This window comes from Haliotis rubra, unplaced genomic scaffold, assembly GCF_003918875.1.
Source record: "Haliotis rubra isolate DU_JTF1 unplaced genomic scaffold, ASM391887v1 Scf5, whole genome shotgun sequence".
Lineage (NCBI taxonomy): Eukaryota > Metazoa > Mollusca > Gastropoda > Lepetellida > Haliotidae > Haliotis > Haliotis rubra.
The window spans coordinates 559,644-587,317 of NW_025767190.1; the positions used below are offsets into that span (position 1 = coordinate 559,644).

The 27,674-nt window shown below is 43.5% G+C and overlaps 2 protein-coding genes and 1 long non-coding RNA gene across 4 annotated transcripts; 1 reads left to right on the plus strand and 2 right to left on the minus strand.

The window, feature by feature from the left end:
• Positions 1-380: 380 nt before the first annotated feature.
• Positions 381-11,871, plus strand: LOC124291749 (glutathione hydrolase-like YwrD proenzyme). Its single transcript, XM_046728821.1, has 11 exons — positions 381-591; positions 1,483-1,636; positions 2,115-2,268; positions 2,872-2,962; positions 3,780-3,895; positions 6,704-6,944; positions 7,387-7,558; positions 8,013-8,172; positions 9,209-9,317; positions 9,920-10,064; positions 10,929-11,871. Exons 1-11 carry the CDS (start codon positions 489-491, stop codon positions 11,158-11,160), a joined length of 1,677 nt encoding a protein of 558 aa, XP_046584777.1. The 5' UTR covers positions 381-488; the 3' UTR covers positions 11,161-11,871.
• Positions 11,872-13,883: 2,012 nt separating this feature from the next.
• LOC124291781 lies at positions 13,884-15,555 on the minus strand. The gene is made up of 2 exons (XR_006902275.1): positions 14,558-15,555; positions 13,884-14,377 (listed from the first exon to the last, which is right to left on the minus strand). It is a non-coding gene; the product is annotated as an uncharacterized LOC124291781 (long non-coding RNA).
• A 2,134-nt stretch (positions 15,556-17,689) lies between these two features.
• Positions 17,690-27,302, minus strand: LOC124291779 (neuropeptide FF receptor 2-like). Of its 2 annotated transcripts, XM_046728852.1 has the most exons (7): positions 26,124-27,302; positions 23,245-23,678; positions 21,196-21,297; positions 19,654-19,819; positions 18,980-19,042; positions 18,317-18,387; positions 17,690-17,959 (listed from the first exon to the last, which is right to left on the minus strand). In XM_046728852.1, exons 1-6 carry the CDS (start codon positions 26,491-26,493, stop codon positions 18,341-18,343), a joined length of 1,182 nt encoding a protein of 393 aa, XP_046584808.1. In that variant the 5' UTR covers positions 26,494-27,302; the 3' UTR covers positions 17,690-17,959; positions 18,317-18,340. The 2 variants fall into 2 exon arrangements, with proteins under 2 accessions (XP_046584808.1, XP_046584807.1); XM_046728851.1 differs by lacking the exon at positions 18,317-18,387.
• Between the last annotated feature and the right edge of the window lie 372 nt (positions 27,303-27,674).

Here is a 27,674-nt window from a genome sequence, read left to right on the forward strand (position 1 = left end):
CCATTTTTATTAAACTCGTGAAAGATTTAGTATCAATACCAAATCATTAACTCGTTTAATAAAAATCGTATTACACCTAAGGCCGTTTAGTATCCTCTATAAATATCATCATAATAAAATGATGATTACACAATGCCATAAAATGAGGCCATATGGGCATTGTTCACCTCGCTGAGGAAGTAATGTTGTATAATATGTACCCTGTTGTACTCTCAAATAATTCAGTACGTGCCCTCGGTTATCAAGTAAGCCATAACGCTATAAATATGACTATCATAAAATGAAGCCATATGCCAACAAGCCATTGTTCACCGCAGACGACCGCGCTCACAGCATCTTACGACGAGCGGCGTAACTAAACACCAGTTTTGAGAGTGACGTCCCTTGGCAACGTGTGCTATGTTAAATATGACAGGGCAATTGACGTGCCATCCACCTGCAGAACTCATCCAGTCGTCCCTGACCGACATTGAGGACGCTATCGCAAGATGGGTGACAACGAGCTGAAGTTCCAGTCCCGTAGATCGTGTGTTGTCAGCAAACATGGAAGTGTGGCGAGCAGCCAGCCCTTAGCATCACAGATCGGGCGAGGTAACGGTGCTAGATATGTAAACAGGCCAAACGGTCACTTCATAAAGTGTTAGTTTTTATGAGACTTACACCTTCACCTTTGTAAAGTCTTACTCACCCTACCACCTGAGGTCACTGATACCACGATGTGCTAGTGACTGAAGAGAATGTAAAATCCTAACGTAACTGATGTATCAAATGTCGGTCTCGTATGCAGAACTGTATGTATTAACACAGTGCCTGGGCTTCTATTCAGACTCCTGTCTCAGCTCTAGAAGGCTACGCTCGAGTTTATCACCACTTCAACTCTAAAATTAAGTCATTTGAGGGTTCCTTTAAGAATTACTTTATATTTACCTCATGCAAAGCTTCATTTTTTCATTTATTTATTCATTTCTTTACTTACTTAAATTACAATGTTTATATCGTAACATACAGGGATCTTTCTAGCCTAGAGCCGCGATGCGGTCCTATACAGTCAAGACATGATGCAGGGTCATGTCTTGACTGTATAGGACCGCATCGCGGCTCTCAGCTAGGATCTTTCATGATCATTTACATCACTGATATCAGTCATAAAGTATTTGTATGTATTCAGTCTGTCTTTGTGACAAATTATACGAACTTCATAGGTTTATCTAGGATTCTCAGTTGGCCAAACTAAATGCCATAGGCAACTGAATCCAATACAAAGATGTAAAACTAGGCATTAAAGCTTCTTCCTCATGTATTTTTGGCATGTTATCAGTGAATGACAAATATCAACAAGACTATGTCGTTTTGCTTGGGGCCAACTCTGTATCAGATTAACCCTAGATTCCTGCATCTGAATATTTGCAGGGTAACCCAGGTATAAATATGACCAGAAACTAATGACTTTATTGTTGCTATAGTTACAGAGTTGTATTTCAGATGTACTGAAGTCGGGTGGAAATGCTGCTGATGCAGCCGTTGCCATGGCAGCAGCCCTGAATGTGACTGAGCCAAGCTCAACTGGAATTGGTGGAGATGCATTTTGTCTCTTCTATGACGCCAGATCAAAAACAGTGAAAGGTTTGAATGGCAGGTACGTTAACAGTTTTGTCAGACAAGACAATAAAGTTTATCACTTCATTAGCTATCTGCTCAAATTGAATGATTCTGAAGGACATGTTTTTTTCAGAAAATACATTGTATCAGTTCAGCAGCTAAACAAATTTTGCAGCTGAATATCGTAGTTCGACCCATCACATATTACCATAAATTGTGTCAGGGTTTCAGTGTTTTCACCCTTAAAACCTGTGAAGATCTGGGTTAGAATTGGTCTTCAGTAACCCATGATTGTCATTAGAGGCGACTAACGGGATCGGGTGGTCAGGCTCGCTGACTTGGTTGACACATGCCATCATGTCCCAGTTGCGCAGATCGATGCTCATGCTGTTGATCACTGGATTGTCTGGTCAAGACTCGATTATTTACAGACCTCCGCCATATAGCTGGAATATTACTGAGCACGGTGTAAAACAACAAACCAAACCCTTCACCCTTACTGATTATATCTGCAGTGGGCGTGCACCATCAGCCTTGACTGTGGACCGTTTGAAAGGTGAAGGGTACAGCAAAGATCATCGTTTCCCGGTTACTCACGCACATGCTGTTACTGTTCCTGGAGCTGCAGCAGCATGGGTTGACACAGTGGAGAAATTTGGCAGCGGCAAGGTAGATAACTCTCCCTTATAGGAACTGACACAGAAGGTACAATATTTTGTACAGACGTTTTGCCAGTATGAGATAAGTGAAATATGGTACCGATATGGTCGCCTGTAATTGAACCTGAATATTGATCACAGTAATTGTCACAAAAACCTATTGATAATCAAACAATAAGCACATATCTGATATTGGGAGGTTTTACAGAATTGTTAAGACTTTTTGTGATGAACTATATAGATTAGGTGAGCTTAGACTGTTGACCAACCAGAGCCAAACAAGGTCGACCCTTTGCACACACAAATAGGACTGGAAGGACATGTTCGTCTGCTCAAAAATGTATCAAACATTTTCAGTAAAATGTTCACAAATCACATCCTCTCTTTTCAAGTATCCTGTGATCAGTGTAGCTGATGATATTTTATTTGTTTCATGCCATTATGACACATAGAACTTGACGTACTTGGGTCAGGTAAACATAACATTTATGTCTTGTGAGTCCTAATGCTTTAAACGATGTGAACCGACAGATAATGAACTGTACTGAAAGTCTGTACAGGCACTTGCTGTATTGTACCATAACAAACTACATGCTCTGACATCGGCTTCAAGCTGACGATGACACAAATCCTGGCACCAGCCATTGACCTGGCAGAGAATGGATTCCCAGTACAGAAGTGTACAGCATACTTCTGGAACAAAGGTAAGAAGAAGAATCATTATCTTTGAAAACAACTATTATTTTATACTTGTATTTTGTGAATAATATATTGTAACAGTTGGTAACTTCAATGGAAAAAGAATATACAACTACTGAGACATGTCATGTATTATTGATTGTTGAACAGCTGTTATATTGTTTAATTGTCTAGCTTGAAAATTGTGGAGTGAGTTTTCAACTGCAATACAGCTCACGATCTGTACAGAATAGCTTTAATGATCTGATACATGGGCGACCCGTGAAGATCCGGGGTAGAATAGGTCTTCAGTAACCCATGCTTGTCGTAAGAGGCGACTAACGGGATCGGGTGGTCAGGCTCGCTGACTTGGTTGACACATGTCATCGGTTCCCAATTACGCAGATCGATGCTCATGCTGTTGATCACTGGATTGTCTGTTCCAGACTCACTCACTCACTCACTCACTCACTCACTCACCAGGCGTGAAGATCCAGATAATTGACAGACAACCGCCATATAACTGGACCACTGAGACCACTTGCTGGTAGATCAGATGGGTATGCGAGTTCCACATGTGAAACTGAAATTTCACTACACACGCTTGTTGATTACCTGGCTGTTCTACCAGCAAGTGGTCCCCCCTCATAAGAAATAGCGAAAAGTGACAACAAAATATTGATCACTTGTTAAACAACTTTTTTATTCCTGTATCTGTCAATTTCATGTGGAGTGCAAAATTTGGTTTTGTTGCATTTATTAGATTTTGTGTTAGTGAGCAATTCATTGGTCACAAATGAAATCAAACGGACACTAGACTGAAATGATGTCATCATTCTTCAGGTTCCCATCTCCTAACTGATCCCTCCAACAAACATGGCAGTGATCTGCTTTTGAATGGTGAAGCTCCAAAACATGGCGACCTCATGAAGATGCCAAACTTAGCCAAGACATTCAGGGTATGACTGGGTGAATGAAAGTTGTTTTATGCTGCTATAAGCAATACTAAAGTCGTTTCACCCTGATCTGTAGATACACGAGTCTGGACCAGGCAACCCTAGACAATCACAAATTGCAAACACGTAATCTTCATTGGCAAGCATGGTTTGGTTCATTTGTTTTTTAACGCAACACTCAGTAATATTCAAGCTATATGGCAGTGGAGTGTAAATAATCTAGTCTGGACCAGACAGTCCAGTGATCAACAGCATGATCATTTGCCTAAAAATTAGGATATGGCATTTGTCAACCAATCAGCAACACTTAATCCCATAAATCACCTCTTACCGATCTTCATGGTACCTTAACAAGAGGTGGATGCAGGGTCAGAATTGAGTGAAGGGTAAGCAGCGGATACAGGATCAGCATTGAGTGAAGGGACAGCAGTCGGGGCAGGGTTAGTATTGAGTGAAGGGTAAGCAGCGGGTGCAGGGTCAGCATTGAGTGAAGGGACAGCAGTCGGGGCAGGGTTAGTATTGAGTGAAGGGTAAGCAGCGGATGCAGGATCAGCATTGAGTGAAGGGTAAGCAGTGGATGCAGGGTCAGCATTGAGTGAAGGGTAAGCAGTGGGGGCAGGGTCAGCACTGAGTGAGGGGTAAGCAGTGGGTGAAGGGACAGCACTGAGTGAGGGGTAAGCAGTGAGTGAAGGGACAGCATAGAGTGAAGGGTAAGCAGTGGGTGCAGGGTCAGTACTGAGTGAAGGGTAAGCAGTAGATACGGGGTCAGTACTGAGTGAGGGGTAAGCAGTGGGTGAAGGGACAGCACTGAGTGAGGGGTAAGCAGTGGGTGAAGGGACACCATTGAGTGAAGGGTAAGCAGTGGGTGCAGGGTCAGTATTGAGTGGAGGGTAAGCAGTGGGTGGAGGGACAGCACTGAGTGAAGGGTAAGAAGCGGGTGCAGGGTCAGCACTGAGTGAAGGGTAAGCTGTGGGCGCAGAGTCAGCATTGAGTGAAGGGACAGCATTGAGTGAAGGGTAAGCATTGAGTGGAGGGTAAGCAGTGGGCGCAAGAACAACTCTGAGTGAAGGGTAAGCAGTGGGTGCAGGGTCAGTATTGAGTGGAAGGTAAGCAGTGGGAGCAGGGTCAGTATTGAGTGAAGGGTAAGCAGCGGGTGCAGGGTCAGTATTGAGTGAAGGGTAAGCAGTAGGTGCAGGGTCAGTATTGAGTCGAAGGTAAGCAGTGAGTGCAGGGTCAGTATTGAGTGGAAGGTAAGCAGTGGGTGCAGGGTCAGTATTGAGTGAAGGGTAAGCAGTGGGTGCAGGGTTAGTATTGAGTGAAGGGTAAGCAGTGGGTGCAGGGTCAGTATTGAGTGGAAGGTAAGCAGTGGGTGCAGGGTCAGTATTGAGTGAAGGGTAAGCAGCGGGTGCAGGGTCAGTATTGAGTGAAGGGTAAGCAGTAGGTGCAGGGTCAGTATTGAGTCGAAGGTAAGCAGTGAGTGCAGGGTCAGTATTGAGTGGAAGGTAAGCAGTGGGTGCAGGGTCAGTATTGAGTGAAGGGTAAGCAGTGGGTGCAGGGTTAGTATTGAGTGAAGGGTAAGCAGTGGGTGCAGGGTCAGTATTGAGTGAAGGGTAAGCAGTGGGTGCAGGGTCAGTATTGAGTGAAGGGTAAGCAGTGGGTGCAGGGTCAGTATTGAGTGGAAGGTAAGCAGTGGGTGCAGGGTCAGTATTGAGTGGAAGGTAAGCAGTGGGCGCAGGAACAACTCTGAGTGAAGGGTAAGCAGTGGGTGCAGGGTCAGTATTGAGTGGAGGGTAAGCAGTGGGCGCAGGAACAACTCTGAGTGAAGGGTAAGCAGTGGGTGAAGGGACAGCACTGAGTGAAGGGTAAGCAGTAGGTGAAGGGACACCATTGAGTGAAGGGTAAGACTGACTGACTGAGTTTTAGTTTTACGCCGCTTTTAGCAATATTCCAGCAATATCACGGTGGGGGACACCAGAAATGGACTTAACACATTGTGCCCATGTGGGGAAGTGAAGGGTAAGAAGTGGGTGAAGGGACAGTATAGAGTTTGAGGTCAGCAATGATTGCAAGGTCAGCAAGCTGTGAATCTACACACTAAGCCACATTACATATTGCAAATACAGTAGAATATGGTTATAGCGAACACGGATATAGCGTACAAACGGATATAGCGAACAAGTTTAAAAGTCCCGTCAACAGTCCTTTATAATATCATTAAAATTATACGTGAATAACGAACTCGTGAGTAGCGAATTAACGGCTATAGCGAACTGATTTACTACCCCCAAGACCAAATTAACGACGTGATTAGCGAACTCACTCAGTGTCAGCTCAGCCACTTAACGGTACAGTATACATCAATCTTGTTGGACATTATAAATGTAAGCTTGCATTTTCATTAAGAAATAAATTTATTTAAGTTGTAGTTGTATTATTGCAATTTTATTATAAAAATAAACTTCATATTTATCAACATGATATAGGTAATGTCTGTGAATGTCTACATCTCTACAATCCAAGATGGCGGTCAAATGTGAATAACGAACAACGGATATAGCGAACTAAATTTCTTGGTCCCTTGGAGTTCGTTATATCCGTGTTCTACTGTACATGATCGCCACATACTTGTTCTTTCTACTGGTTGTATTTGGTCCCTTTTCTTACCAGGAATACTGACGTGAGGTTTTAGGGCCTGTAAAACTTTGCAGATACTTTCAGCTTTTCTGTCTGTTCTGCTTTAAAGCTGGAGAATCAGAAGCCAGTAGTTCTGAAATCTGCAAATGCCTAAATCTTGTGTACTCATCTTCTCAGGCCGTAGCTGCTGATGGAAAGAAAGGCTACTATGAAGGACGAGTGGCTCAGTCTTTGGTTGATGTCATCCAACAACATGGGGGAGCTATGACCCTAGATGACCTGAAGAGCCATGTGACCACCTTCGAGGAGCCAATCAGTGTTGACTATCGAGGGTGTCGGGTGTGGGAGATACCTCCCAGTGGTCAGGGAATAGTGGCTCTGATGGCTCTCAATATACTGGAGGGCTTTGATCTTAAAAGTAAGTCAGTCAGTGAATGTTCATTTATGCTGAGTCACCCCTCCACCTGTATGCAGCATAAGTAATCATAATTAAGCCAAGCAAACAAGTGGTTGATAACACGAGCAACACTTGGGGCTTGCTAATCACCATGTAACACATTATCATGAACAAATATATAATTTCCATCAGGTCTGTTGGGTTAAGCGGAGACTATTCTGGCCAGAATTTGAGGACCCCTTAAAGCGATCATTCCAAACGAATAAACTCATTTACGTGCTTGGGTTGACAATTAAACAACCAACCAAAGGTTCTCTAAACAACTGAAATGCTCAGATGTAGGATAATGGAAGTGTATGCCCAGTTGTATGAGGGTTGTGGGTGTAGCAGAAACAGATGTTTGAAGAATCATTGTTTTATGCACTCATCCATTGAAAGTTCCCTTCTTTACCTGGTTTGATAGGCAAGGGACATAACTCTGCTGAGTACCTTCACCTCCTTATCGAGGCCCTAAGGCTGAGTTTTGCCGACACCCAGTGGTACTGTGCCGACCCCTCCAAGGTCAGTGTCCCCATACAGGAGATGATCAGCAAGCAGTATGCAGGCAAGAGGAGACAACTTATTAGTGAAACTAGGTATGGCATTGCAAGAATTCCATGTCTGGCCAAGGATAGGAAATCATCATACTGTTACAAATGTCATTGAAGTGTTCAGGCACCGATGATTTGTCTCAAGATTGCTGCAGTATCAGATGGTCAGAGGTGTCACAATTCAATGTGCAGAATTAGCCACCTTGTGATATGTGATTGGTTGTAAGTTTCGTCGGCCTGGTGCTAGTAAATTCTTACTTAAGTGCCTGGTGGTCAGGCTCACTGACTTGGTTGACACATGTCATTGTATCCCAATTGTGTAGAACGATGCTCATAATGATGACATGTGTCAACCAAGTCAGCGAGCCTGACCACCCCGATCCCCTTAGCCGCCTCTTATGACAATCATGGGTTACTGAAGACCAATTCTAACCCGGATCTTCAGAGATCGAGAATTGATGTAAAATACTGTATATAACTGAATGGTTCCTGTTGCCAGGGCTATGGCTGATATAGAGCGGGGTAGCCCAACCACCGGCAGTGACACTGTGTACTTCACCGCTGTTGACTGTGACGGCAATGCTTGCTCCTTCATCAACAGCAACTACATTGGCTTTGGCACTGGATTAGTCCCTGAAGGGTGTGGCTTCACACTACAGGTAGGTGTTGTAACAGCACTGTCACATCAAACACCATCTACAGCGACTTAAACCGTACCAGTAGTACATGTGTTCTCTGGAAGTGGACCCTGCAGTCTTTAACATCTATTTACGTTACAGTTTAAGGATGCTTTGTAGTACAAAGGTCAGTTCAAATGAGGGATTGTAGCATTTCTAGGTTTATATTGAGTCTCTAAGTTTTAGCTTTAAGTTTTAGGCACGACACAAAGAACACTTTCTGTTATTCTGGATTCCAGTTTAGAATTTGTCCCCAGAAACTTTAATTTGGACAGAATAGGAATTAAAAATGTCTGGTGATAAGACTCAGTGACTTGTTCGAAAGTTTGTCCTTGTACCCAGAGAGCTTGGACTGTTGCTCACTATGTCAACCACTGGTTGTCGGGATGATGTACAAACCAATTTTATATATTAAAAACTGTAATTAAAATTACACAATGGTAGGATATATTTCTGTGGGTTAAATAATTGTATTCTGTATTATATATTACTGATGACTGTGCCAGAATTCATCCGCTATATTATTGTGCCTGTTTGAACTTGATCGCCGGGAAACATGATCACAGCTGATTGTACGATAAATGTCATAATGACTAATATGTAATAATATGTTGAAATAATGAAAACGTACAGGTTAATATGTATTTTATTCATCATTCTCAACATAAACGCTGTAATCGTGGCAAACATCCTGGCAGATGTACCGGTAACCTGTAACATTGTCCTGGCAGGGCACTGGCGAGCTAAAAAATATTTCCGTGAAATTGTATCTCATAGATAAGACGACACCCTTCTACAAACATATTTTTGGGTCCACAACATTCGGCTTATAGACGGTAATATACGGTAGTTGGAAAAGTAAGGACTCACACTGAACAACAAACAACCGACATCCAAGTCCCTGAACCTGATCATCAAATCCTTGTCAGCCAGTAAGGGTATAGATGACCTGATCTACCCCAGACTACCATGAGAGTCTATGTTGCAACAGAGTCTAGCTGCAGTGTTATATTTGCAGAACCGTGGAGCAGGATTTTCCCTGGACCCCACGCATCCCAACTGTATAGCCGGAGGGAAGAGACCATACCACACTATCATCCCGTCCATGGTGACGTCACCGGACACTGGTAGGTACAAACACACAGGTGTGCAGAATGATGCAGGTGTGTAGAATGACACAGGTGTGTAGGAGAGTTGATCATGTAGATCCATGACGGAGCAGAATAGTACCAGTGTGTAGAACCATAACTGAGCAGATCAGTATTTTTGTGTAGAACCACTCAGGTGTCTAGAACAATACAAGTTTGCAAATACAGACATGTGTGTAGTATTACACACGTGTGTAGAACAATGAGTAGAACCAGGAAATGTGTGTGTTATACCTTGATCGTGGTGTATCATTGTGTGTACAAAACAACCATGTAGATACACACAGGTGTGTTGTACAATACAAGTGTGAAGACATCAACTGTTGTATGGAACAGTACAAGTGAGTACAAGTGCAGAGAACAAAACTAGTAGCCAGAAAAATGCAGAACCACTTCCTCTCTGATTCTGTCGCATCGCTACTGAATCTGCATAATGCACTGAAGGTAATGCCATTGTCTTCTCTTCTGACTGGTGATGGTCTGTCATCCAATATGGCCACCCAGGCAACCATATTGGATTACATTAATGTACTTAATGCAGCTATTTAACCTGTGTTGTAACTTGATTACCTGTGTTCCAGGTGAGCTGCTGTGCACCCTGGGTGTGATGGGCGGCTACATGCAGCCTCAAGGACATGTGCAGGTGCTTCTCAACATGCTGGAGTTCCACATGGACCCACAGGAGGCCCTGGACCAACCCCGCTTTGTCATCGGAGGAGGATACGGGTAGGTGAACACTAGAGGCATATCCTGGGACATGTGGGTGTCAATTGATAAATAGTTCTGTAATTGAGCGGTGATCAGAGTTACCTCCCTTAGTGGCTTCTTTAGCATTCTCTTGAATCTGTCGTAGACTGTCACCTCTCTCTATATAGCTCCTATTCAGACTGCCCCTTCTATTTATAGCTCCTATTCAGACTGCCACCTATATATATATCTCCTATTCAGACTGCCACCTCTATTTATAGCTCCTATTCAGACTGCCCCTTCTATTTATAGCTCCTATTCAGACTGCCACCTATATATATCTCCTGTTCAGACTGCCACCTCTATTTATATCTTCTATTCAGACTGCCACCTATATATATCTCCTGTTCAGACTGCCACCTCCATTTATATCTCCTGTTCAGACTGCCACCTCTATTTATATCTCCTATTCAGACTGCCACCTCTATTTATATCTGCTATTCAGACTGCCACTTCTATTTATATCTCTGTTCAGACTGCCACCTCTATTTATATCTCCTATTCAGACTGCCACCTATATATAGCTCCTATTCAGACTGCTATCTCTATTTATATCTCCTATTCAGACTGCCACCTCTATTTATATCTCCTGTTCAGACTGCCACCTTTTTATAGCTCCTATTCAGACTGCCACACATATATATATATATATCTCCTGTTCAGACTGCCACCTCTATTTATATCTCCTATTCAGACTGCCACCTATTTATATCTCCTGTTCAGACTGCCACCTCTATTTATATCTCCTATTCAGACTGCCACCTATATATATCTCCTGTTCAGACTGCCACCTTTATTTAGATCTCCTATTCAGACTGCCACCTATTTATATCTCCTATTTAGACTGTCACCAATCATAGACATGGAAGATGGAATATCGGAGGAAACCCTGGAGAAACTCAAGAATATGGGTCATCCAATAGGAGGACCAGTCCAAGGTCATGCCCGGTCAAAGTTTGGAAGAGGTCAGGTTATCACCCGTGGCAACTGGTGGCAGTCAGGAAGTGGACAAAGCAACAATGCATTGTGGTCTGGATCGGATCCTAGAGCAGATGGACAAGTGGCAGCTTACTGAGAATGTGCAAGAAGAACAAACTGTCTAGTCTATAATGTGTATGAAACAGCAATCTTCAAAATCCAAATTGAAATGTTAGGCTATCAAATTTTGCCAAGTGCCTATGTTAGAAAATCAATAATGATGATGCATATGAATTTGTTATGTTTCCATATACGTTATGTTAATAATATTTTAACAGGTTTTACAAAGACTTTATGAAATTTGCCAGAAGGTTACACATGATTTCTAAGTTTTACAAATAACAAATAGTGTCAAGAACCAAAACACATTTCGACAGTCTGTCTCAGCAGTGAAAATTAACCAGAAGTTATAGCGTATGTAAATCAGTCAAATAAAACACTGAAATTCTATCAGGTTGTAAGATATCTCTCACATTAGATCAAATGACTTTGGTCTCAGGAATGTGTTGCTCTGCTTAAAAAATAGATCCTGTGATTGTCCATGATAGACAGGATCTGCCTGAATACTATCAAGAATGTGTTGTTTACCAGAACAGAATGGTATCAAATGGAACTTAGACATCAGTATTAGTTTACCTGGTGATGTTTGAAACTGTCCGCTAGAGGCCATGCATGTGAGTTGTAGACAGACACAATCTCATCTACTTTATCCTAGGTCTATGTGACAAGGAAACCTAATGTCATTGGATTACTAGTATTTGTTTTGCATCCCCATCTGTAACATTATATACATAAGACATCTACAAAATAATGACACAACACGAATTTCCCCCTGTGTTTCTTCTGTATTAATCTTACGTTTTTGCAGATAAAGTTTAAATGTGTTCTTGTTGTGTCATTATTTGGTGGATATTTATATATGTACTACTGCACATTGCTGAACTTCTCCACTTATTTATGTATGTTGTTAAATAAGAAACTGACCAAAACATTTATGAAAGTTTCTTGACCAAACTAGTCAGTCACGAACTCAGTTGTTACTGAAACCATGTTATTATATCAGAGGCACTGTCATGGCAAACCAGTGACAAATCTGTAATTGTAAACATAGCAATTCCAGACAGTAACAGTGTCCTTTTAAAATCTAGAAGTGGGGCACAATGGTTTCCCTAGCCATCTTTGATTTGGACTGACCTACATCTTTCTCACATGGTTAAGCAGCTATTTCCTTGAGTTTCCAGTGCTGAATTACATGGAACAGAAACTCTTGTTTTCTAGGTGGGAGTATTGAGGAGTGCACAGTCGAGTGCATAGTCTGTCTCACAGTCCCTGAACAACATTATTTCCCTACTGCCTAGCCCTCTCTGCAGTGCTAAAGCCCTAAATAAAGCAAGTCTAGATTTCCTCAGGTTCTGAATCTCTGGTCTCCCTAGGGCTCCTTTTCAATATAAATGGGCTTGTTTGTTACTATCCAAATTATATATATTCAGAGACTAAGCCTTAGTCTATCGAGTGCACAGTGGTTGGTGTTGTGGACAATGGCCATGTGTACTCCACTGCAGAGATGCCTATTACTTATTGTACTCCTCAATGGTCTCCTTGGTAGTAGTAAATGACAAAATATATTCCTGTAATGATATCAAGTACAGTGGCAGCAGTACTGGCCTCATTTTTAAATTGTATGTATTTGTTTTATATATATTATCTTCTTGTTGATTATATTTTTTAGATCAATAAAACTGAAAAAGTACAAAATCACACAGTGTTTGTCTTACAGTATTAGGGGGGGCACAGTTGTGTCAGCAGTGTAAGACAGTGCAGTTAGCAGAGTTGCATCCCTTGGACGTGGAACAACCTTTTATCACTTGTTCAGGGGACGGTGGGGTAGCATAGTGGTTAAAGCGTTCGCCGTCACTCCGAAGAGCCCATTTCTGGTGTGCCCAGCCGTGATATTGTTGGAATATTGCTAAAAGCGGCGTAAAACCCAACTTACTCACTCACTTGTTCAGATTAAGCACTTGCAGGAGGTTTAACAACTACATGTATACATTCTAAATATGAACGTTATGGTATCATACTCTTTTGCTTGTTTAATGACACACTCCGCAGTATTAGCAGCTCTGTGTCAGCGGGCTGTGAAAGGCCGAGTCTTCACGGAACAATCCAGTGATTGACATCATGAGCATCGATCTGGCAATTAGTATATGATGACATGTGTCAACCGGGACACCGAGCCTGACCACCCGACCCTGGCAGTCGCTTCTTAGGACAAGCATGGGTTGCTGAGTGAGTGAGTGACTTTAGTGTTACCCCGCACTCAGCAATATTCCATCTATATGCCGGCGGTCTGTAAATAATCGAGTCTGGACCAGAAAATCCAGTGATCAACAGCATGAGCTCTATCTGCGCACTTGGGAACCGATGACATGTGTCAACCAAGTCAGCGAGCCTGACCACCCGATCCCGTTAGTCGCCTCTTACGACAAGCATGGGTTACTGAAGGTTCATTCTAACCCGGACCTTCACTGGTCATGGGTTGCTGAAGATACAAGGATTTCTAGGGCCTTATATAGCTGTAAAGGAACTGGCTCTACATCTGTGGGGTTTTCACTTTTATAGCTGCAAAAGACAAGGATGGTCTTAACGTTAGATTTCCAGGCACCGACTACCCAATTACACCTGCAAACTTGAAAACATATATCCACCAACACTGCCACCATAATGGTAAGAGTTAAGGACCGTTCATAATTTATGGCGAATGATCGAAATTATTATTCAAATATTTTGCTCATTCAAATCATTATACACTAAACATAGACATAAAAAGTGATCCGTCTTTATTGCAACTGTTTCTACAAATTCTTCAAAGTCTGTTTTCTTGAAATATCTGCATATCAATAAGTAAATCATGTGACCTGAAACGAAATCGATCTACTCTTCAAACTCTGTAACTGGAACAGATCATTCCCCATTTTTGGACATACCTATCTTTTAAGATATGTGCCGAACGGCTTTCAATGCTGTGGAAGGTGCAGTATGTGGTACACACCAAATTGTTTCAATGACAAGCCTAACGCCAGGTATGGAACATGTACATTTCATATCAACGTGTGGCGTTTAAAGTTTCAGGTTTGAAATATGGTGTCCCAAATAGCAGAATCCCGGCACCTCGCGACTGAGAAAACTTATTAGTTAAATACTAATCAATATAATTTATATTTTTTTCAAATGTGACACACACTCCAATTTGTTGCTGCAATGATAAAGAGCATACATTCATGATAGGTTTATTGAAGACTTGGCGCATGTTTGACCTCAACAGGACTGACTGACTGAGTTTTTGTTTTACGCCGCTTTTAGCAATATTCCAGCAACATCACGGCGGGGGACACCAGAAATGGGCTTCACACATTGTACCCATGTGGGGATTCGAACCCGGGTCTTCGGCGTGACGAGCAAACGCTTTAACCATTAGGCTATCCCACCGCCCTGACCTCAACAGGAGCAAGTGAAACCGATCTCTCGGCCATACAACTGTACCGGTCAAGCCTCTCGCATATCAGTTATATCAAGATTTGTTTTAGTCTGTCATACAGACCCTGAAGCAAATACATCCAAGGAATCCCACGCAAGTCTAGAAAATGTGGCAAGTCTAGATTTCCACAGCTTTCTGAAAATGAAGAAAGTCTCAGGCCTTTTTTCTGTAAAATATGTTCATTTCAGAGTCTAGTTTTTAGTCTAGATTTGTTTGAGATCATTTATCACCATACAGGCACGGATATCATTGTACCTATTTTCTGTAAACCTGACAGGGCATTGCAAATATTGCTTCACTCTGGTCTGGTTTGGCCCGTGGTCGGGATACAGTATCTGTTATATCCCCTAGCTAGTTGTTTGTTCTCAAAGAAGTCGTTGTACACATGTTGATCTAACGAACCAAGAAGTGATCCTTGAGCTGTACTCTGTGTATCGTGGGGTTATTCTTGCACCTTCGAGATTCTGTTTCTTGTCATTGACCGTTGAACAAAGTATAAAGTCGCCGTCCTGTCTCAATGAAATCTCGTGTCCGGGAGGTGAGTCGTGCTACACCTGAGTCAGGTCTCCCGTCACGTGGGTGTTGACAAGTTCAGGATCTACACTGTACAGCTAAGCTATGTCTCCCGTCACGTGGGTGTTGACAAGTTCAGGATCTACACTGTACAGCTAAGCTATGTCTCCCGTCACGTGGGTGTTGACAAGTTCAGGATCTACACTGTACAGCTAAGCCAGGTTTCCCGTCACGTGGGTGTTGACAAGTTCAGGATCTACACTGTACAGCTAAGCCAGGTGTCCCGTCACGGGGATGTTGACAAGTTCAGGATCTACACTGTACAGCTAAGCCAGGTGTCCCGTCACGTGGGTGTTGACAAGTTCAGGATCTACACTGTACAGCTAAGCCAGGCTTCCCGTCACGTGGGTGTTGACAAGTTCAGGATCTACACTGTACACCTAACCCAGGTCTACACTGTACAGCTAAGCTAGGTCTCCCGTCACGTGGGTGTTGACAAGTTCAGGATCTACACTGTACACCTAACCCATGTCTACTCTGTACAGCTAAACCAGGTCTCCCGTCACGTGGGTGTTGACAAGTTCAGGATCTACACTGTACAGCTAAGCCAAGTCTCCCGTCACGGGGGTGTTGACAAGTTCAGGATCTACACTGTACACCTAACCCAGGTCTACACTGTACAGCTAAGCTAGGTCTCCCGTCACGTGGGTGTTGACAAGTTCAGGATCTACACTGTACACCTAACCCATGTCTACTCTGTACAGCTAAACCAGGTCTCCCGTCACGTGGGTGTTGACAAGTTCAGGATCTACACTGTACAGCTAAGCCAGGTCTCCCGTCACGGGGGTGTTGACAAGTTCAGGATCTACACTGTACAGCTAAGCCAGATCTCCCGTCACGTGGGTGTTGACAAGTTCAGGATCTACACTGTACAGCTAAGCCAGGTTTCCCGTCACGTGGGTGTTGACATGTTCAGGATCTACACTGTACAGCTAAGCCAGGTTTCCCGTCACGTGGGTGTTGACAGGTTCAGGATCTACACTGTACAGCTAAGCCAAGTCTCCCGTCACGTGGGTGTTGACAAGTTCAGGATCTACACTGTACACCTAGCCCAGGTCTACACTGTACAGCTAAGCTAGGTCTCCCGTCACGTGGGTGTTGACAAGTTCAGGATCTACACTGTACACCTAACCCATGTCTACTCTGTACAGCTAAACCAGGTCTCCCGTCACGTGGGTGTTGACAAGTTCAGGATCTACACTGTACAGCTAAGCCAGGTCTCCTGTCACCGGGGTGTTGACAAGTTCAGGATCTACACTGTACAGCTAAACCAGATCTCCCGTCACGTGGGTGTTGACAAGTTCAGGATCTACACTGTACAGCTAAGGGAGGTTTCCTGCCACGTGGATGTTGACATGTTCAGGATCTACACTGTTCAGCTAAACCAGATCTCCCGTCACGTGGGTGTTGACAAGTTCAGGATCTACACTGTACAGCTAAGCCAGGTTTCCCGTCACGTGGATGTTGACATGTTCAGGATCTACACTGTACAGCTAAGCCAGGTTTCCCGTCACGTGGGTGTTGACAGGTTCAGGATCTACACTGTACAGCTAAGCCAAGTCTCCCGTCACGTGGGTGTTGACAAGTTCAGGATCTACACTGTACACCTAACCCAGGTCTACACTGTACAGCTAAGCTAGGTCTCCCGTCACGTGGGTGTTGACAAGTTCAGGATCTACACTGTACACCTAACCCATGTCTACTCTGTACAGCTAAACCAGGTCTCCCGTCACGTGGGTGTTGACAAGTTCAGGATCTACACTGTACAGCTAAGGGAGGTTTCCTGCCACGTGGATGTTGACATGTTCAGGATCTACACTGTTCAGCTAAACCAGATCTCCCGTCACGTGGGTGTTGACAAGTTCAGGATCTACACTGTACAGCTAAGCCAGGTTTCCCGTCACGTGGATGTTGACATGTTCAGGATCTACACTGTACAGCTAAGCCAGGTTTCCCGTCACGAGGGTGTTGACAGGTTCAGGATCTACACTGTACAGCTAAGCCAAGTCTCCCGTCACGTGGGTGTTGACAAGTTCAGGATCTACACTGTACACCTAACCCAGGTCTACACTGTACAGCTAAGCTAGGTCTCCCGTCACGTGGGTGTTGACAAGTTCAGGATCTACACTGTACACCTAACCCATGTCTACTCTGTACAGCTAAACCAGGTCTCCCGTCACGTGGGTGTTGACAAGTTCAGGATCTACACTGTACAGCTAAGCCAGGTCTCCCGTCACGGGGGTGTTGACAAGTTCAGGATCTACACTGTACAGCTAAACCAGATCTCCCGTCACGTGGGTGTTGACAAGTTCAGGATCTACACTGTACAGCTAAGCCAGGTTTCCCGTCACGTGGGTGTTGACATGTTCAGGATCTACACTGTACAGCTAAGCCAGGTTTCCCGTCACGAGGGTGTTGACAGGTTCAGGATCTACACTGTACAGCTAAGCCAAGTCTCCCGTCACGTGGGTGTTGACAAGTTCAGGATCTACACTGTACACCTAACCCAGGTCTACACTGTACAGCTAAGCTAGGTCTCCCGTCACGTGGGTGTTGACAAGTTCAGGATCTACTCTGTACAGCTAAACCAGGTCTCCCGTCACGTGGGTGTTGACAAGTTCAGGATCTACACTGTACACCTAACCCAGGTCTCCCGTCACGTGGGTGTTGACAAGTTCATGATCTACTCTGTACACGTAAGCCAGATCTCACGTTTCGATGGGTTCATATATGGTGAACATACGGGCTGAACGTATATTCCTCACAGGAGGTTCTGATAGGGTGTGTTCTGAAACAGTTGATGAGAAGAAACGGTCAGAATACCAAATACGACAAAAAAGTGTTGAGCAAGAACATTTTATCCTGAAGGATTATTTGGAAAATATTTATTTTACCAATAATGACAAAATACGATTTAGGTAGGAAACATTTGTAGACTATAGATAGTCTGATAGAACGGTCTGACTATTTAGATGTTGAGAAAAATAGAAGGAAGACATTGACCCTTATGCGGACAGCAATACGAGGAAGTGTATGCAATGGACATACGACATAACGACTGAAACTGCAAAGTGAAACATCGACGTCCACAACATCTAATAACGCATGCATCGTGAGACGACGGCAACACACAACGACATCTTACCTGGCCTGTGCCTCTACGACTGTCTTAGACAGCTCGTGGTACAGACAGGTGGTAGACAGACGACCTGGTAGCTGCAACAACGGTGGACGTACACACTTACTGGTTGCAAATACCTGCCACACAAGTACCAAGTGTTGCCACTTGTCTCTTTTTCATTTACCCGTGAAGATATGGGTTAGAATTGGTATTTATCAGCCCATTCTTGTAGTAAAAGGCGACAAACGGGATGGTCAGGCTGACTTGGTTGACGCATGTCATCGTATCCCAAGTGTGTAGCTCGATGCTTAAGATGCTGATCACTGGATTGTCTGGTCCAGATTATTATTTACTGACCGCCGGCATATAGCTGATATATTGCCGAGTGCGGCGTTAAACAACAAACAAACAAACTATTTTTCATTATTCCTTATGTGACATAGCTGTACCCAGCACTTGCCTCTTGTCACGCACCACCCTTGATCTTCATCGGACACTAACATATACTTGTTAAGGATCATCTGATTCTTTCATATTACTATAGATGATATGTCCTGACATGATTATAGATATATGAAATAATTGGATGCTCCTGAACATTTTTTAATATGAAATTCGTCTTATATCTAAACTGTCGTGCGCTGATGATAATTTGCTACGAGTTCACTTGTAAGATGGTGGATGTACCTTCTATGGGTATGTTCTCAGCACCACTTCCGGGTCCGACTGGGTTCCGGCTGCTCTGGGTTACTGCAGAGGAGAACATCAATAAGGTGAGTGAGTGAGGTGGGTTCACGGCGCTGTGGGTAGTATAGCACTGTCATCACGGAGTGTTAGCTTAACATGGGGAATATTCCAAGGTGATGCAGATCTTGGACTCACCACAGAAATATAATCAAAAACGGGCACTCGCGACACACCTTTTTGTGAAGGTAAAACGTAATTCGTAACGTAAGTTTGGATATTTTTAAAGCGTTCAATTGCAAAATTCGTTTTCACTGAGTAGACATCACTTTGGAATCGCTGCATCAATTAACATAATTTATATGGGAAAACGACGTAGAGATTTTCTCATTATGAACAGGTTGTTATATTTTGTTATTTGAGAACCGCACTTGAGAAAAGTGATCATTTAACGTGTACAACCTCAATGTCTACTTGGTTAACGTTCCGGGAAAGGACAAATTATAATTTAAAGTGTATAGTCACAGCACCACTATGCTAATTTAACGTGTACCATCACAGTGAGCACCATGCTAATGATCCGCGGAAGGATCAACTTTTATACGTATACTGTCACGATAAACAATTCGCTGAGTTTCCGCGGAAGAATACAAAAAACTGGTACGTTCAAAACTGACCTGGACCGACTTTATTCCGTTTCTTAATGAGGAGACAACGGAACGCCTCGATGAAGCCCTTTCTGAAGTTCTCGTTGAAGCCGCCGTACAGGACGGGGTTGAGGGAGCTGTTGAGGTAGGCCACGTACAGAGCGGCATACTTAATGTCGTCCAAGTAAGCCTCGATCTGAAAAATATTCAAGGACTTGTGAGGCGACAAAGGACATGTGTTGTGACAAAAAGACGTGGTCTATAAACACGCTCTATTCTAGGTCAAGTCCATGTCTATACTGTGATTCTCTATATCTCCAGGGCTGGTATTTGGGTAAACCTTCACTGGTGTCGGTTTATCGAACGCCGGCCTTTGGGATATCGAAGATGATATATACGTGTACAGTGCCGGTAATATTCTTTTTTTTATCGCTTCTACAAAAAATGTAAAAAGCAATTTACCAACATTACCAACAAAGGCACATGGGTTTATTTCATGTGATATGCGATAATCCCGTGAATATCCGGGCTAGATTTGATTTTCATCACCCCATGCTTGTAGTAAGATATACAACTAACAAGATCGGGTGGTCAGGCTTGCTGACCTGGTTGGTGCATGTTATCGTACCCCCATGATGTCAATCACAGCATTGTGTGGTCCAGACTTGATCTGCACACGCCGTCATCTAGCCGCGCTATAACTGCTGAGTGCAGCGTAAACGACAGTATTCGTTTTTCATACTGATTGATAACTTTCATACTGATATTAAGCTCCACACCTATCTGGAGATTCACTGGAATAGCGTACGGCCATATCGTTATAAACAGCATCACCACACTAGATGCTACATCATGTAAGTGTACATTACATCAAGGAACTACGTCGTGGTTTTGTGACAGGGCTCAGGGAACATAAACAAACATCGAGGGTACATCAACCCATGGCCCCCTCGTGACCAGTGAACAACGTATTTATCTTACCGAACACCTTAGTGTTAATTTTGAATTGTTTGAAGCACGGTTACATTTTTTTTTTGTAGCCATCGCTAGATTTTGCTGACAAGAAATACAGATTTAGAGTTATCTCCCTTCCATCGATTCGCATTCGCAAAACATCGGTAATGTCCGTACATCATACGTGATTTAATGTTATTCGAGATAAAGAATTACTACCACGAAGTACCAAATGAGTTGCCATTGACAGCGGGGTACATTAAAATGTTACTCGCTTGTAAGCGGGGTACATTGAAAATAATAGAAGAGCGCTCAGCCAATCAGAAAGCAACATTTATGTGTGAGGTAAGATAAATAACACTGTCCATCTGTGCACCAGACATGTGCGACTGTGGTTCGAATCCCGGTTGGTCGACGTCCCGATATGGTTTCAAGGTTTGTCATCAAAATACCTGTGCCCGTGGGTTATACTAACATGGTAAACGTGTAAGATCTGCATCACTTCGGGTTTTCCTCCCACATTTAGCAGGCGCGTCGTGACATAACAGGAATACTGTTCAATGCCTCGCTAAACTCAGTCACTGTGAGACAGTTAAGGGCACACTCCTCATCGCCTACCTTCTTCCCCTTGGGTCTAAACACATCCCAGAGCAGCATGAACTGTTGCGGCGTCCAACACAGCACAAACACCACCAGTACCGCCACCAACATCTTCACCACCTGCAGACAAGGTACCTTCCTCTAACATATACACTGTCATGACAAATTACTGATCAGGAGAGAGGCGGAAACTTCAACCCGTTCGTACGGTGTCAGTACACTTTATGTTGTACATATGAATCCAAAATTATCTTAGATAATCGAACAATGACCTTTTACTCTGCTTTTCGACTTTGTATAGTCTTGATCAACAAACACCAGTACGATCAATTCTTCATTTACCATTAAGATACTCCTGGCCAATAGTCGGCTTGAACACAGACAACTATCTGTATATGTGAGTGAGTGAGTGAGTTTAGTTTTACGCCGCACTCAGCAATATCCCAGCTATATGGCGGCGGTCTGTAAATAATCGAGTCTGGACCAGACAATCCAGTGATCAACAGCATGAGCATCGATCTGCGCCATTGGGAACCGATGACATGTGTCAACCAAATCTGTATATGTAGATGCGGGTGTAAAGTAGTATGAAATACGTCAGTATCCCTATAAAAAGTTGAACACGTTGGTTTCCATTGAATACCATGTGACAATGTCTACACATGATAAAGTATTACCTAGAACTCTGGTATATGTCATATTCGTTTGACAGACAGTGGTATGTACATTTGCTTTATACCGTGTTTTGATGGCCTGTATTCAGTCCAAGGACAGTCCGGCCATTGACCATCATACTCTAGCTCTTTAACCTGAATAAATGATGATGACCTTTCGGACCACACTGTCCAACAGCTAAGGTAATGACCTACCACAACGAGGGTGTCCTAATGGCTAGTGCATGGCGAGTATGTTATGGTGGTGCTCATGTTCCTGCGTGTCACAATCGTCCCCTGGTCATAACAGAGCACCGGTAAATCGGACCCACAGGTCAGTTGTATTGACATGTGGACAATGTGTGTTCTGGGTATAATCAACATTAACAGCAACATGCAGCATGCCATACATTATTTATATGTCAGGGCGTCACATTGCTTTAATGCTTTATTATGAACACAACAGTAACAGAGGTATGATTACATTGTATATGAGGTTTGTGCGTGTTGTGATGATATCTCCTCGCAACGCGGGCGCGGTGGGTGAGCTGGCTAAGGTGCCAGGCTAGTGATCCAGCGAGCTTGAGGTGTCGGGATCGAGCCCACCTGTGACCGAGTATAAAAACCTCGGAGTCAACTTTGTGTGCAGACTTTTTCAGTGTTGTCACAACCCCTAGTGTACAGTACACATCCCTGAGCACTTAAAAGAACCCACGAATCCGTTGGTATATGACCAGATGGTGGCCACATGAATACGTGCAAACACCAAGTTGTGGGTACAGCAACGTGCAGTGAACTTGGACAAAGTACTGTGACTATGTGTCCCAGTCCACCCAGCTGTGAATGGGTACCTCGTTAGGATGAGAAGGCCACAATAAACTCGGTGCGCCTAGTGGCTGCAAGAGTTGTATGATCCCCAGGGAGTTGAGATTGATAACACGATGTGCCGGTGAGACTGACATCCAATGATCGAGGGAAAAAATACCAGCGCCTTGAGCAAGCACTAGTTACCTGGATATGTGCGCTATATAAATATCATATATTAATAATAATAATAACAATATGTGCCGTGTTGTAGCAGTGATTCTAATAAGCGAACTTTGGTGCGTTTTGGAAAGTTAAATTTCTACCGATTGCCGAAAGTTGTTATACATAATGTTTACAGGTTATTTACCATAAAAAAGTCCATATAGCTTGATAAGGTCTTTAGCACATGAAACCATTCTTAAATTGTGTCCAGTAAACACATATCCTTTCTATCAGCTGGTTTTAACCTACCCATTACATGATAACATTTTCTACATTTGTATGAATATTTCTGCGGTATAGATTTAAGATCTCACTCACTCACTCACGCACACACACACACGCACGCACGCACGCACTCTTTTACAAAAGAAGCCTCTGCACCGACCTTTCTCTTGGATTTCTCTTGAGCTGATGCCGTGGAGCCGATCAGCGTCCCTGGAGCCTTGCGGAGGCAGAGCTTGATGGTGATGACGGAGTAGGCCCCAATCATGACGGCGATGGGGACGAAGTACATGACGACGCCCTCAACAATGTAGTATATCAGCTTGCCGGGTTGGTATGTCTCACATTCCGCGTTCTTGTATATTTTCGGCCAAACCTCTTCACACCAAATTTCGAGCCTGTCCTTCCACTGCCACTTAAACTGCTGCCGGATCCAGAGGTGAGGCGAGGCTATCATGGTCGATACACACCACGTCAGGACGATGACCACCCCGGTGACCACAGATGACCATTTGGCCCGGAAGGGGAACACGATCGCCATGAAGCGTTCCACGGAAATGACCGTCAGGGTGAGGACGCTGGACGTTACTGACAACACTTGAAAAGGGGCCACGAAAGGGTGAATGAAGTGCGTATAACGTTGAGAACCTATTCTTATCTAATACGTGAAGTGACTTTTGGTATATGAACACCGGAACATGAACCTTAGATGAGAACAAGTGGGCAGGGACATCAGGCAGGGACATTACTGTGTAGACATGGACATTTATATACCAACATGAGACAAGGACATTGGTATACCAACATGAGACCAGGACATTGGTATACCAACATGAGACAAGGACATTGGAACACCAACATGAGACCAGGACATTGGTATACAAACATGAGACCAGGACATTGATATACCAACATGAGACAAGGACATTGGTATACCAACATGAGACATGAACATTGGTATACCAACATGAGACAAGGACATTGGAACACCAACATGAGACCATGACATTGGTATACCAACATGAGACAAGGACATTGGTATACCAACATGAGACATGGACATTGGTATACCAACATGAGACAAGGACATTGGTATACCAACATGAGACAAGGACATTGGCATACCAACATGAGACCAGGACATTGATATACCAACATGAGACAAGGACATTGGTATACCAACATGAGACAAGGACATTGGTATACCAACATGAGACAAGGACATTGATATACCAACATGAGACAAGGACATTGGTATACCAACATGAGACATGAACATTGGTATACCAACATAAGTCATGGACATTGACATACCAACATGAGACCAGGACATTGGAATACCAACATGAGACCAGGGCATTGGTATACCAACATGAGACATGAACATTGGTATACCAACATAAGTCATGGACATTGGCATACCAACATGAGACCAGGACATTGGAATACCAACATGAGACCAGGACATTGGTATACCAACATGAGACAAGGACATTGACATACCAACATGAGATCAGGACATTGGTATACCAACATAAGACCAGGACATTGGTATACCAACATAAGACCAGGACATTGGTATACCAACATGAGACCAGGACATTGACATACCAACATGAGACATGAACATTGGAATACCAACATGAGACCAGGACATTGGCATACCAACATGAGACCAGGACATTGATATACCAACATGGAAAGGACATTGACATACCAACATGAGACAAGGACATTGACATACCAACATGAGACATTGACATTGGTATACCAACATGAGACATGGACATTGGTATACCAACATGAGACATGAACATTGGTATTCCAACATGAGACATGAACATTGGTATACCAACATGAGACCAGGACATTTCTATACCAACATGAGACCAGGACATTGGTATACCAACATTAGACATGAACATTGGTATACCAACATGAGACATGGACATTGGTATACCAACATGAGACATGAACATTGGTATTCCAACATGAGACATGAACATTGGTATACCAACATGAGACCAGGACATTTCTATACCAACATGAGACCAGGACATTGGTATACCAACATTAGACATGAACATTGGTATACCAACATAAGTCATGGACATTGACATACCAACATGAGACTAGGACATTGGAATACCAACATGAGACCAGGACATTGACATACCAACATGAGACCAGGACATTGGTATACCAACATGACACATGGACATTGACATACCAACATGAGACATGGACATTGACATACCAACATGAGACATGAACATTGGTATACCAACATGAGACATGGACATTGACATACCAACATGAGACATGGTCATAAACATAGTATTAGACATTCATAATGATAAACCAACATTGACATTGATATATTATATTGTTGGGACTACACTTTCTACGCACAGATTCCAGTATTTACACTTGTCAGAGGGGTACACGGCGAACTGCAGAACCCCGGGTGGTTGAGTCTTTGGTGCACCCACAAAAAAGTACACAGACATCCAGCCTAAAATTAACATCAGGCCTGAGCTCGACACGGCTACATCAAGTTTTGACTTTAATGAGCCTGGCAGAACTCGCACACGACCATGATCAATCTCAGTCGGTGTACATTACAAGTCAAGCACACTATGCGTTATGCAGTAGCACGATATTCCCTTGTCTTTGTGCCAGCAGTGTGCCAGCGACCATCAGTTTTATTGTACTAGCCATGGTGGCGTCCGCCTTTGGGAATGTTTCGAGCACTCATACGTCTACGTTAGGGCATGTTTAGGACAAACTAATTTGCGATCTCTTACGTTACAATGAATTGTGAGCATAGCCTTTTGAAATTTTTCTTGATTTCTTTTTTATTTGGACTCTTGTCACAGGGAAAGAAATACCAAACCCCAAACGTTTTAAAATCTGTCAATGATGTTGCATTTCAGCACCATAAGAATGACAAATTGTGCCGGGAGTTACACCGCATTTACTGGCTTTGCGGGCTAACACTTACACGTTAAGCTACCGTATCTCCTATAATGTAGCGCCTACCTTGAAAGAACGTGTTCCCCTTACACACAAAGTCCCCAAAGGGCCACTCAGGGGCGATCTGATACCCGACGTGCACCCACATGCAGAAGGCAGCCACCATGAGATCCGACACCGCAAGGTTCAAGATCAACACATTAGTCGTCGTCCGCATCTTCCTGTTCAGGACGATGATGAGAATGACGATGCTGTTGCCCACAACGTCCAGCAACATCGCCAACACATAGAAAAGAATTTTGATCGCAATCTCCCAGGTGGGGAAGGTGGGAGGAGGACTGGGAGCGTTGAAGTGGATGAGGAAGCTGGGGTCGAAATCATCCTTGATTTCATTCCCGGGGACGCAGGATTTCGCGGGGAAGGAATAGTTGTCCATTGCTGCAGTGTGGCTGCGTTACCCGCGAAATGTCCTTTGAAACGTTGAGGTTGGATTCCGGAATTCTTTAAACCCCAGTTTTAACCCCAGGGTCACGTGCACTATCACGAGATTTTGTGAACCCCTTGGTGTAGGGCAATGACAAGATAACACTAGCTCCGTCGGTTTTCTATCAGATTAGTGACGTCATCGGAAGTAAATGTATTAATATATAACACAAACGTTCTCCACTTGAATTAAATATCTGTGTACGTCGTGGTCTTTGTCAACTTTGAGGACAGCACACTCATCATCTTCACAAGTTTGAATAGAACTTAATTCCGTTACAATACAAATGTCGGCAAGTATAAATACAGCGTTAGAATTTACACGGGATTTGCGACAATTATACACTGCCAGTAAACGCTGGTATTGTCACTCTTTGATAAGAGCTGACCAAATGCATTGAATTCGAAGTTATATATACTGTAGGTAGTATTTCAACATTTAAATACCCTGAAACCAGGAATTATATCAAGCTATGGAAGCAGTTCTGATGTGTCAGTGAATGACGTCAATGCACCTGATAACAGAGATCCACACGAGTCATCACCAGCAAGGTGTGAGGTCAGTCCAAGGTATTCCGTGTTTTGTCCTGGCGTCTTATCAGTTCTCTATGGTGTATATCTCTTAAAGGCGTCTACCTTTACTGCCATAAACTACCTCATACAAGTCCATTGTCAGTGGAACACATGTAGCACTTATTGACTAGAGGGTCTGCTCCGGTCCATCGGTGAAACACACTCATATAGCTTCTGGTCTCTGCATACAGTCAAATGTCTCCACAACATACAAAGGTCCAAAATAGGAATGCGTTGTTCACAATGCAAAACTTGTAGGTAAAGCAAACACTAGTGGAATGTGTAAAGCAGCGCAATGATCAACACAGTTATTATTCCATGTTGGACATCTGCCTAGGCAGCTTCAACATCGTCAACCGCAGCACCGTCGACTGCATCACCTCTGTAGCTATGCACTATATGACAGCGTCATCAGGACAGCTCTACCTTGGATCATCAATCGCTGGCTGTCCGTGTCCCCTCAGGGCGTGTACACCGCTCGTTGTGTTGACATCAGCACTGGTATCTCGTCCATCCGGGTGAGTACCTGGAACAATTAAGGTGGGGCGGCATCATTGACGA